We start from the raw sequence: 13,598 nt of genomic DNA, 5'->3' as shown, positions 1-13,598 counted from the left end.
CAGGCAGGACTTGCCCTTGGTGAAGCCATGCTGGCTGTCTCGAATCCCCTCCCTGTCCTCCATGTGCCTTAGCATAGCTTCCAGGAGGATCTGTTCCATGATCTTCCCAGGCACAGACATGAGACTGACTGGCGTGTCATTCCCCGTGTCTTCCTTTTTTCCCTTTTTAAAAATGGGGGTTATGTTTCCCCTTTTCCAGTCAGTGGGAACTTCACCGGACTGCTACAACTTCTCAAATACAATGGGTAGTGGCTTAGCAACTTCATCTGCCAGTTCCTTCAGGACCCGCGGATGGAATTTAGACCCAACGCACCCAGGTCTGAATATAATTTATGGTATCTAATCACGCTAACTGCATAAACATATCAGGGAATATTATTAGTTAATTTCTGCATCAAGTCCCTAGCCTCAGATTCAGCTATCACCTCTTCATTTAGAAAGATGGTTTTAAATACTTGAAGTGACGAAGAGTCTGCCATGTCTTGTCTTCTGTGCTTTGGTTAGAAGAGGGACATCATAAAAAAAGATTTAAAAAGGGGGAACAAAGAAGACTGTCAGCACTTAGAGTTATATGATGAGTTTGAGTATATCCCATTTTAATTCAGAGGTAATTATGCAAAATCCATTGGAGTTATGCTGGTGTGAGCATCAACAAAAGGATCACTACACCTTTGCCCCCTGATTTTTCTGTTATAATTGTATCTAAGTTATAAAAAGAGGCCTCTGTGCCATTCTACAGCTAGTTGATATTACTTACTCTACAGAGTGAATTAAAATGATGTATTTGGTTGTGCTGTTAAATTTAGGGAAATAGATTTTATTCTGTGATGCATCCAGGTTATCTGAGAATGTGTTCTGACAGTTTATTTTAGCAAAGGAGTAATTGAATTCCCCTAGAGCGTGTTAGCCTGGGAATTGTATCAGCTGCGCTAAATCAATTGAATTATTGAGGCTATGCATTGCATTAGCAATGCTTGTGAAGTAAAAATCTTCCAAGGGAAATTATATTTCTTTTCAGCTTGATACTCCAAATTTAAGTTTATCTCCTGGTAGTTAAATAACCTTCTGTGTTTAAACACCTGCACTCTGTCAAGCAATTTTAAACCTTAGGTTTAAAACCAGTACTGATACTTCACGGTCTTATACTTTAAGGTGTCAACACAGGCGGTGGTGACCATCTTCCATGTCTAAAGTTGCAGAAATCACCCAGCAGTCCGCACAAATGACACCATAAAAAGAAGAGTGAACTGGAACAAAGCTGTTTTCAAAATGGCAATTCTCATGAGATGCATTGCTCTTCTTTATTGCTGATTTAAAATACAGCAACAGGTTTTCAGGGGTGAACGAAGTTAACACTGATGAAGTAAAACCAAAGATTCTTTAACCTAAATTTATCGCACTCCTGTATTTGGTATTATGAATGGCAAAATAGTCCCCAGACACAGATTATGATCTTTAGTGTAAATACCTCTGAAGGCTTCGACATTCAGTCAATGAAAAAGAGTAAGACAAGTCATCCCTGTAGTAACAGTGTTAAATTTCTAGATTAAGAGAAGGGGGATTTACAGTGCAGTGCTGTGAGAGCATATTTACATGCTGAAGACAGTGGGGCAATACTTGATAGTAATTTCTTAAAGGTACACGCAACGCCCTTTCAACCTTTTCCAGATAAACAGGTTATGATACATTGTACATGGACCAAAATTTACTTGTTTTTAGCTCCAGGAGAGCTTCTGGTGAAGTCAGACTTAGCTTAACTTTAACTTAAACTTAGTTTAACTTAGCTGTAAGCTTTAGAGTTACTTGGTTCTCCTGGCTTTTGTTCATAATGGAGGTGGCATTGACCTTAAGCCACTTACACCATGGGCCATTATGTCTTATCACAGAAGAGTGTGGGGTCAGAGAGGAGGAAGGAGATGCCAAAATTTGGCTTTCAATTCTGTGGGGTTTTGAAGAGTGAGGAGTGCTGGGAGCATGCGCAAGAGCCGGCTTTGGGCTCTTGAACTCTGTTTCGTGAGTGTCATCTGAAAGGTGGGGTAGGGGTGCAGTTTGGAGGGGCTGGCCTGTGTCGTTCACTCAGAGCACAACTCCCTGAATGCTATTTTTGTCACTGGCTCAAGCTAACATTGCCTTGTGGTGCTGCTGTCCTTGCCTGTGGGAACCAGAGCTAACAAGTTTGCCCACAGTCGGCCATAGAATTGAATTTTGGCCAAGCTACCAAAATTGAGTCCTACATAAATCCCTTGATCCAAGAATCTTGGCTTTCTTTTCTGATAGTCATTTGAGGTTAACTTTACCCTTATCTGTGTTACACATTGATGTTCTGACATAGACAAGCCCTTGCTCCTTTTAGCAGGTAGATGTCTCCTCTTGAAAAACACACTGAGGTCAATGGTGAAAGTTTAGATTAATGGGGTTATAAGGTAACTGGAAATTTAAATTTATGAAAATTGATGAGTTACTAAGCTGTGATGAGCAAATTTAGGGCTCAGTCCTATTCTCATTCCAATCAGTGAAAATGGTGGTATTAAATTACGAGGATTAGTCTCAGAACAATTGGCAAAGCTCCTGGCTTGTCTACGTGAGGGATTTAGTGCACAGTACCCAAAAGCAGCAGCTCTGAACTTACAGTCCTATAGGCACGCCACACACATTCCTCATGGAAACCCTTTAGTACCCATTACTTGCAAGCCATTTTCAAAGCAGATGCAAACATTCCTTGAACAAGACAGTTCTTGCTGTGCATTAAGAATATATGTTCAGTGGGATCATGAAGAACGTACAGTGAATTGCAAATGTATGCTCAAGGTTATGATCTCCCAACTTCCTTCTGCAGGTGAGTCCTAAGCTACCTTGCACTTGGTGCACAGTATGGTTGTCTACAGGGCAAATGTGTTCACTGTATAGAACTGTTTCCATTCTGTAAATTCAGAGACTTAACTATTGCACATTAACTTTTTTTTGTGTAGGCGAGACCATAATTACATTTTAAATCATGAATTGTCTGTAATCAAAAATAAGCATTGTGGTTGTAGGAGATTGTTGAGCTAATTGGCATTAACTAGTTTATTCTAATTAGTCATATTCTAGAGGATGAAAGAAAAACTCATAGTGAAGCTGCTAAATTGATCAGTATACTTAATCATCTGTACCTTTTTTCCCAAACAGGCAGGAGAAAAACATTATCACCCAACGTGTGCACGATGTGTCAGGTGCAGTCAGATGTTTGCAGAAGGAGAAGAAATGTATCTTCAAGGTAAAAACAAACAAACAAACAAAAACCCAAAACCAAACCAGTTGCACTTGGCAGTGTACCTCTTGCCCATACCTGCTAGCATGGCTGAGATGTTTTGCACATATTCTCACTTCATAACTACCAAAGAAAGTGAAGAATGTAATGTGTAGGCTAAAGAAAAGCAAAACCAAACCCTTGTTGCTTCTTACTGTTACTTCTCTCTCAGTTCAAATCCAACAGCAAGTGTGAATCACAGAAAGGATGAGTGGTAGCAGTTATTTCCTGCAGATGGAAGTACTTGACAATGAAGATGATAAAATTTTCCATTTACTAGAAAAATGTGAATTTTTCTGCAGTGATAAATGGTTCAGATGAAAGTTAACCCACATACGGGACAGCAGGTTCCCTAAAGCAGTCCTAAGTCCAGTTCTCATTTGGGTATGAGGAGAAAATCCGAAGGCCCTTACCTGAATTCCCCTCAGTCAGACCTAACTGCCCTCAGAGGCTGGAGAAGAGGATGCCATGGAGCTGAAGCCCTTGCCAGGCAATATGCCTATACTTTATGCAGCCATAAGCTTGCGTCGCTTAGGAGAAAGCTATGCAGGGAGAAATTCAGTCTTTCTTGTCAGGGAATTTCAGTGGTAATAGAGAACAACTTGCATAATAATTTATTCAATGGGGAAAAAAAGTTATTTAACAGATATGAGCTAAAATCTGTTTTTCATATGTAGCAACTTTTAGCTGTGCTAAACTGATCAAAGAAAACAATGTCTACACAGTTAAATACAGGGTCAGACACCAGAGAAAATGAAGGCTTTTGCTTATGTCTTTGACTGTCAGTATCTTTTCAAAGGAAAACAGAAAAGAGAAACTCAGTAGGACGTGGGAACTGCAAGGCTGGTGTATTATCCTAAAATCACATGCTTGCCCAGATCTGTATTACAACTTTGCAATTGGCCACAGTTTTCTAGAAGCGTACTTTGAAATCTTTCATTAAGCTGGAACAGTTAGACTTTATTTAAAACACAACAGTGGTCTCAGTAAGATCTAATTATAATTCAGTATGTTATTTAAAATTACAATTTTATTGTCACTTTGGTTTGCAACAAGAACTAGCTCATTAAAGGACATAACGATCCTTGTCTGTCCTCATGGATTCTCCCTCAGGAGCCAGAAAATGCTGTGGTTCTTCCAATTGCAAAGTAGCTTAGCAGTAGTAAAATCCCCTGGGAAATCAATGCCTTAAAAAAAGATATCAAACTACAAATTTGTTTCTAGATTTCAAACCCTCTGAAACTGGGTTGCAAGTGAATCTTCTTTTTAAGTTCGGTTTGTTATGAGGGTGGATATTTGTTAGGTTTTGTGCTGATTTTTAGTTCAAATACTCACAAAGTATGCTCAGGTCCTGCTAATTTGGACCCATCTTACTCACTTTATTTTCTGATGCATGAAACATTCATGCCAGCTTACAATCATACACTTTCTGTCTTCATACGAAGAGCAGTTTCCATTAGAAACTGGTGTTAACTTCATGAAAGATCTGCGATTAGGTATTTGGACTGCCTGACCTGATGTGTTAGATAACAAAAAATGTCAGACCCCAGCATTTTATAACTTGTTCTTCATCCTCTTAATAAACTCCTGTAAAGTTCCTTTAGGAACTTGTTGCAAGTTCATGTGTTGCATGTTCCTTAGCACAAATTGAGTTGTCAGTGGTCATCTAGCAGATGACTTTTGGGTGAAAAGACTCTTTTTCTTCTGTATGAAAAAGTTGCCCGGCCAGTTTTGCTTGACCACAGATAGGAGTAATTCAAAAAAAGTTGATCTAAATACTTACTAAAACCATTGGGAAGATTTACATCAACTTATGCAGCAGTTGGGACAAATGCTTTCAGTGGGCAAGCTCAGACCCACTTAAAATTGGAATATAAATTAGCATTGAATTTAAAGGTGCTATAAAGATGTTTCTTGGTGGTTCAGTCCCAAAAAACTTAAGTAACTTAATAAACATAATTTATCCGGTCTGTACTTATAGATAGTCTTTTACTGCTAGAGTCTGTGTTCATCTGGGTTATTTTTGTGAAATAAATTCTAATGATCTCCATCTGTCTTCTGGGAAATAGACTTTGTTTCTTGTTTCCAAAATCCACTGGTTAGAAAACTATCAAACTGCTGTGAAAACAAAGCATTTCCAATAAATCTTCTTGGTGCTCTCCACCCAGTATAAACATTAAATATTTATAACACAAAAGTTCTCAACTTCCCATTTAGCCAGGCAGAAGCTGCAGTGCACTCACATTATTTAACTGTGTGGAGCTTTAGCTTGTGGCTTCTCCAAGCTCAGACTGGCATAAACGTAAAGGTTCCTTTTTACTATTAAAATTTACAAATAATTCTTTTATTTTATATCGTGTGGCTTCTCCAAGCTCAGACTGGCATAAACGTAAAGGTTCCTTTTTACTATTAAAATTTAAATAATTCTTTTATATAGTTACACACGTTCCACTTCCATTGAACACTGAATATTGAACATTGTGTTCAACTTTTTAAAAGGTTTTTTTTTTTCCTTTGTGACTGATGCAAAACTATTAAGTTTGTTTCTCACACTTACAGTTACTTATATCTCTGGAGTTCATAATCCTCTCTTCAGTACTTACATGCAGTAGAGAATTGGTTCCTTCTGTGTTTTCTGCTTCCTCTAGGATGGATATTCCCCTGAATTTATGCAGTTCTTTAGTATTTGACTTATGAGAGACAAACATATAGGAAGTGCAAGATCAGTACAGTGAGTAATTCGGAAAGAAAGACTGGATCTTCAGCTAGTGTTAAATGCCACAATGCTATTCCGTCCCATCACAGTGCGCTACTTAGTATGACCGGGGCCAGACTATTACAAGAATACGCATAATAAGAGTACAGGAAATTCTGACTACATATAAGGAAAAAAATATTTACAGTGAGAGTGGAACAGGTTGCCCGGAGATGCTGTAGGTTCTCCACCCTTGGAGATATGCAGAACCCAACTGGGCACAGCCCTGAGCTGCCTGCTGTAATGGGACCTGCTCTGAGCAGGAGATTGGGCTGGAGGAGCTCCAGAGATCCCATATCACACTTCTTAGGACTCAGGTTTTGATGTTGATCTCACATATTGAAGTCCATATAGCTTTCTGAAGTGTGCCTAGTCTTTAATATGTATGTGATCAGGCTCAATGATGCTGAGAAATTGTCAGTTTTAGCTTTGAAAGTATCCATGAAATAGTGACTGCAGTGGAATCAGTCAGTGTGCTGTGTCGTATAAAACCTTATAGGAAGGTTTAAAAAGGTTCTTATTTTAAACCTTTTAAGGGTCTTATTGGGGAACTGAATTACGCAGAACTTTAAATTTACTTTCCAGGTACATCCATTTGGCATCCAGTTTGTAGACAGGCTGCAAAGGCTGAAGAAAAAAACAAGGTAAAAATACCTTATTTTTACCCAGTGTTATTCCATTGTCATATTATTCTCTATGCCTTTTTTTGCAGTGGGCATGGAGGGAAGGATTTGGAATTTTTTCACTACTGTAATTTTAAATTTTAAATGACAGAAATCTAGTAGGTTAATGTAAGGTAATAATGTACTATAAATATTCTGCTTTTCCTTAGTGATTAAAGCTACAGCTTCAGAAGAATGCTGACCTAAGAGTTAAATGTATAAGCTGAATAAGGAAAAATGTGAAAATATGAATAAGAAAAAAAAAGTTAATTTTTAACTTCTGTCCGATTATGATGTGATCAGTGCACTACCTCTTCTCTTTTTATGTGGCTCTGCACTTAAAAGATCAGAGGACTTTCACTTTATTTGTTTTTACAAAAAAAATCTCTCCTTGGAATTTCTTTTTTATTATTTGTTTGTTAAATGTTGGCAAGCCAGCCCCAACTTAATTTAATCTCTGGCTTTAAGTACCTCCTTAAGTTGGATGATTTGTGCATCTGTCTATGTGCAAGGGGAAAAAGGGGGGAGTTCTGGCAACTTCAATAATTACAGGGTTAGCAGATGAATAAGCTGCCCCTAGGAAATGAAGAATTAATCTGTAGCTGGGGAAATGATCTCTCTGAAGTGGTGGAATGAGAGGCATCTATCTCATTTAATGCGGAGGCCAAGTATGGGGTTTTTCAGTTCTGCTGTTCTCTAATGCTCCAAGTGGTATCCTTGTACCCTGGTATCCTTGTTCGTCAAAGCTCTGCTTTGATCCATCAAGGCTTGGATGCAAGGCACATGGGACAAGTCAGAACAGCAGGCAGCAGCTATAAAAAGCGTGTTTACAAATCTGGTGTGTTAGCAAGTGCAACTTTGACTAAATTACAGTTTTGAAAAAAAATTGGTTTGGGCTTTACCTTGAAGGATCTTGGCTGTATTTTTTGTACCGATGTGTTCGGGAAGCAATTGCTCTGGTATTCTTCATGGAGAGTTCTGAATATCAAATAAGTAGTGTTTCAGTATAAACTGTATTGTTTAATACATGTGTATTTAAAATTGTCAAAATACTTTACTTCAGTAAGTGCTTCTGATTCAGCTTAATACTATTAAGCAGTATATCAGGCTTCCTAAGGATTTTATTCTGGCTGAGTAACTGAAATTGCAAGGCTAAAACCCCATGTCATTTATTGAAAATGTCGTAGGGTTTGGGTTTTTTTTTTTCCCCTTCCTTCAAAGAAAGATAGCAGAGGAGGTTATACTGGGTTCCTACTGGCTGCCTTTTCCTCACAAAGGCAAGGTACTGTGTAAAGGCTGACTCATTTATAACACATCTCTCCTGAGTGCTGGGAGTCTGCCCCTTCCCCAGCAGAGAGGAAGACATCTGTATCTGAAAGTCAGTGGGAGTTCTGCCCGAGTAGGGAAAAAACCCAGAACGGAGCTCAAAGAATTTTTCCAAGTCTAGTCATTTTTCCTTTTCTTTGGGTTTTTCCTCTTCTTTTGGTCTTTATGCTCATTATTGAAAAAACAGACCAAGAAGAAAGGATGCTGTTTCAAAGAGAGTAGTAATGGACTTCTCAACATCACTTGTAAAGTTGGGAATGGGATATACTGGTTGAGAAATTTTCTGGTCAACCTTTGCAGTTTGTTGTTTTTAAAAGTTATCTTTCTATATATTTATATAGATATATGCAGAGCATGTAATTAAAGTAGGTGACAAAGGCAGAAGGAGTAAGTGGCAGCACACTCCAAAACTTTGGAGATGGAGTGGAAGGGAAAAAGAAGTTGTGAAAGAGAGTGACAGCAAAAAGAAAACTGATGGGAGGGTGAGATTGTAAGCAGAAGGGATGAAGCTGGAAAAGACAGAAGAAATCAAAGTAGCAAGAGAAAGAATAAGGATTATCAAAAGGCGTTAAGGAAAAAGGCGTAGGTGGAGGGAGAATAAAAATGCGTAGCATGGAGAAAAGAACTGAACAGAAGCAATGGAATCAACTGAGGTGTGAGTTTTTATTGCAAAAGCTAGGAGATTATGTGCAGCACGTGTGGACTGGGGATGCTAAAAGGGGTAATGGATCGTGCAGAGAATAAAGAGCATGCATGAGATGTGGAATGAGCAGGTTTTAATCACCAGGAGGAGAAATGGGACAATTTGTGGGAGTAACTGAATAGCGTAAGGAAGCACGGAAGCAATCTGCAGAAGTACCTTAGAAAGATGAGACTCTACACTTTGGTTGCAAAAGTTAGAAATTTTAATGAATTGAAGTTCTTCTTAAAAACAAGATGGCACCTCTAACTTGAGGAAAGCCCCTGAAAAAACTCCAGGAATTTATTATGCAGTATGCTTTAACTATGCAGAAGATCAATGCGCTTACACTGTCCATGTTGAATCTCAACGGCAGCCACAAGTATTTCTCAGAGAATACTCTATTTCCATGCCAGTGTTTGCCTTGTCCCCTTGGACCTTCTGAGCTTGTCCAGAGCTTCAGTGTGAGACAACTGAAAATGAGAGGGAGAAAATTCCTAAATCCTAATAAGACATGCCAAAACAATTAAACTGAGTCTTTTTTATACGGACAAGTATCTCCACATACTGTCTCAGAGGAGTCCATGGGACTATTTAGGCTAAAGAAGGTCTGTGGAAGGATAGTTGTGATCATTGAGTTTGTTTGCTCTGCTAACACAGTACAGTATATATATATTCACATATTGCTTCTAAAAGCTAGTAAATCTTTCAAGCAAAGACTGGAGTAGTAGGAAAGATGCTTCCTTGACCTGACAGCTTAATAATGCTAAAAGCCTTTTAAGGGTCTGAACAGTTGTAATCTCCAGTTGAGAAGTGCCAGCCTTTGGTGAGACAGTAAATGGCAATCATTCAGAGTGCGTGGAAAAATACGTACTTTTTGCAGTCAGGGACAGATTTTACCATAGATTGGAAAGAGTATTTTATGATGAATTAACATATCTGGGTAAAGAAGGGCATAAAACTATTGATTTCATAGTAAGATTTGTTTAAACTTCAATTATGAATGTCAGGTCTGTTTGCTCATGGTTAATATCATTATGTCTCACGACCCTTTGTTATTTAAAAGCAATTATATTTTTCATCATAAAGGAATCTACCAAAAAGAAAGCAATAAAGTTCTGTCACTGTGAATGCCAGAATGACTGAAAACAGAGCAAAACTAGTTGAGTATTAAAATTAATCTGGTAGTGTTACAATCGGAGAGGGGAAAGCTAACCTATTGGGTGTCTGATTCAGGATGCTCTGCAGGATGTCGTGCTGTTTGCTAGGAGTGAATGGCATGGTAGTGTGACACGTTCCAGAAGCAATGTAGATTGGTTTGTCACTGTGAATGCCAGAATGACTGAAAACAGAGCAAAACTAGTTGAGTATTAAAATTAATCTGGTAGTGTTACAATCGGAGAGGGGAAAGCTAACCTATTGGGTGTCTGATTCAGGATGCTCTGCAGGATGTCGTGCTGTTTGCTAGGAGTGAATGGCATGGTAGTGTGACACGTTCCAGAAGCAATGTAGATTGGTTTGATGGTATAACCTTAGAGTAAAAATGCTGCCGCCATATCGTCTTGTGATCCCAGACTCTGAGCTGCTGTAATTTGACCTGTCCCTGACAGTGCCCAAAGGCTGTCCTGGCAGCCCAGAAGTGCTCCAGGCCATTTCATTCTGAAGGGAGTGGAAAAGAAAGTCATATGTAAATCATTTTCGCATTTCCAAAGGTCAATTTGATTGACTAAAGTGTTCTTTTATTTTTAACTCTTTGGCATGCCTATATGTTTTGAGCTCACTGTAATATGCCATTTTTGAGTGGTAAAGGTTAAATTAAATGAAATGTCTTGCACACTCTTTTTGAAGTAACAGTTAGATTTTCTCTCCCTCTCCTCTATTTTTATCTGTTTCACTTCTCTTTTTCTGCCATAGGAAACGAGGACTTCATCTGAGAGTATTATTTCTGTACCTGCTTCAAGTACATCAGGTTCCCCAAGCCGTGTGATCTATGTGAGTATTTCACGGTGAAATTCGTTCTGGGGGATGGGGAAAACCCCGTGCTTCCTCCTACAGTTTATAGCACGTTGTGTGGAAAGCTAGTGTCTCTAAACCAGTGCAGTTGGTGATTCCTCTAAAACGGAATTTACTTTCTCCCATTTAAATGTTTGAATACTGCATTTACCATAACAGAATTCTGGCAGTTTCCTGTTATTTTTTGTGGTGTATTTATAGCACTTACATTACCACTGGAGCTGGCTTATACCAAAGCATGCAAAATAGCACAGTGCTTTCTAAAAAGAAAAGTTTAAGTAAACAGTACAGCCCACAGGTAGATTACAAGCCTAGATTTGAACACAACTTGTCTAAATCGAGCTCTTGAGCCTGCATCTGATTGCTTATAAAAACACTCGTGTGTGATTGCAGGACTCGGGCCTTGACAAATGCCAGTCCCTAACCTCAGAGGACCTTTGATGTGTTTATGGTCTAAGAAGTGGTAGCTCTGGAAAGGTCATAGAGAGAATTTAAAATAAAAAGTATGATAAAAGCTTATGCTGAGTATTTTTTCAGTACCAGGTGTACCTTGCTTGTCATAATTGCTGTAGCTAATGTTCATGGCCAAATTCTCAAGGCTACCACCAATAGGTAAAAAATATCCACAAGTGTGGCATGTTCCATGCAAACATCTCTTGGAGAGCTTCAGTATTCCCAGGGCTATTCTTTGTTCTGTCCAAGTGTCCCTCAGGTAGGCAGGTCATTCTCATCGGATAGGACCATATGCAGAGGAAATTGCTGGAGATGCGATTGACTGCTGGAGAGGTTATTATACAAAGATTAAAGGCTTTTATCTACTACAGAGACAAGCAAGAGTGCCTTGGAGCCAAACTTGTCTTTTTTCTTCAAGTAAAAATTATTTTGAATGCAATATACCCTTCATTTGAGAAAGATTAAACTAGAAGTGGAGGAACTTCCCGTTATCTAAATGCTCATTGGTGTTTCTGAGTTCTCCATCCCAGTGAAAAAATGTCATTGCCTCAACTGCTATGAAGGCAATTCATTGTGCTAGGAGCCTCTTACCGTGTAAGCGCTTTCTTTGGCCAGATGGTCTCTATCTCTCCAGCCATGCACCACTTCATTGTTTTTATAAGCATGAGCATTCTTCTAAGATTTATATGTTTTTAGTGACATTTATCTAACTGTTGGATGGTACTGTTTTTCTTGATGTTTGTGATTACAGCTTTAAATATGCTTCACAGGCTGTTAAAAGTCAAGGACAAACCTCCATTCTCTTTTTCTGTTTTTTTCAAAGGGTATCATTAAATCAGCACACAACTCTAACGTTTGTTACTGTAATATACTTTAGAGGCAGCTGGGACTGTGAAAGAATAAAGTTCTTCAGCAAATATGAGTCAGTTAGGAAAAAAGATTCCCCAGAGGTGTGCAAGTTCTTGGTATATCTGTCTCATCTCTGACTGCTTAATTGTCCAAGCTGTGAGATTGATTAAATCCTGTTTTGGCTTTCACAAACAGCAAAATAAAAAGAATTAAAAACATGTTATTGGACTTCTATATTATCAAAATGATTCTTTAACTATCTTTTGCATCTGTTTTCTATTACGGAAGTGTTATGACATAGAGAGATGCTCAAGATTTGTCTTGGGTGTTTTCGTGATTGGTTTTACCAAACCTAAATTCATGCTGCCACTGAAAGGAAGGTCCCACTCACATGTGGCCCTGTCCCTCTCCAGCCATGTCTTCCCATCTCCTCTTTGGTGCTAGTACTAGTGGGTACACAGAGGTATGATCAGTCAGATTTGAGACCAGATTCAAATGAAAAATAACCCAGGAAAAAACTCCAGCCAACCGAAGAGGGGAAAAAAGACTCAGCCGTCTGCATGTCTCTAATGCTAATGTAGAAGGCAGAGCAGAGTGGGAAGGTGCACACAGGACAGCCACTTTCAGCAGTAGCATTGATTTGGATCATTAAAACCAATAATGAAACTGTACCTTAACAACTGGTGAGCTCTGTGAAGTACCGTGTTAGACAAAAGAGAATTTAGAGAAAACGGTTAAAGCTTAGGAACCATGAATTCATGGTGCTCATACTTTCAAAGGCATCAAGTCAGAGCAATGCAATCATTGTGAACAACGTGCCATCTCATGGGAGATGTGTTCCTGGGTCATGGTTGAGTGGTCAGCTAGGGAAAGATGAAGAAGCATGTTTTGACTAAACATGGTTCATGTTTGGTTCATACAGGTGGTTTACTAAAGCCAAACCACTTTTTCTTCATCTGTTGATACCAGACTTTGTCGTCTTCTTGCACTGAGAGAGGGCTTAGGCACTGGCCTTAAAAATGCTTAAAAATCAGTTAATTTCTAAATTATGCCATTAAATAGGGCTTAAATAAAAGTCCTTCTCTATACTTAGCTAAATTTTATGAAGAGAGAATTAGGTGCTCCCTGCAGAGATATATCTGCCTGGAAGGTTTAGGTTAGGTTACACAGCTGTGTGTATGTTCTCATACTAGGAATAGAAATCACATTGTATTTTTATACAGATCATATTTGCAATTATACAATTGTAAAATTACATATTCCAAATGAAATAGATACTCTAAACTTAGAGCATGGTTTCAACAAAATCCAAAATACCAGATTATTGAAGAAATGGCTTAAAGCCTCTTAGCTGTAATTTGAGCCTTCCCTAGCATATTTGAATTCCACTCACTGTCCTGGTTTTGGCTGGGATAGAGTTAATTTCCTTCCTAGTAGCTGGTACAGTGCTGTGTTTTGGATTTAGGATGAGAACAATGTTGATAACACACCGATGTTTTAGTTGTTGCTAAGTAGTGCTTACACTAAGCAAGGACTTTTCAGCTTCCCATGCTCTACCAACTGAGAAGGCTG

General features: G+C 38.7%; 1 protein-coding gene across 5 annotated transcripts in view; it reads left to right on the top strand.

The window, feature by feature from the left end:
* Positions 1-13,598, top strand: part of ABLIM2 (actin binding LIM protein family member 2) — a 123,384-nt gene that overhangs the window by 57,077 nt on the left and 52,709 nt on the right. For all 5 annotated transcript variants that reach the window (XM_009285363.2, XM_019473687.1, XM_019473686.1 and 2 more), the window contains 3 exons: positions 3,169-3,256; positions 6,630-6,688; positions 10,626-10,703. In XM_009285363.2, the coding sequence (XP_009283638.1) occupies positions 3,169-3,256; positions 6,630-6,688; positions 10,626-10,703 (225 nt within the window). The remainder of the gene's footprint in view (positions 1-3,168; positions 3,257-6,629; positions 6,689-10,625; positions 10,704-13,598) is intronic.

This window comes from Aptenodytes forsteri, unplaced genomic scaffold, assembly GCF_000699145.1.
Source record: "Aptenodytes forsteri isolate BGI_AS27 unplaced genomic scaffold, ASM69914v1 Scaffold88, whole genome shotgun sequence".
Lineage (NCBI taxonomy): Eukaryota > Metazoa > Chordata > Aves > Sphenisciformes > Spheniscidae > Aptenodytes > Aptenodytes forsteri.
The sequence above is the reverse complement of the archived record's forward strand: the minus strand, read 5'-3'. Positions and strand labels throughout refer to the sequence as shown.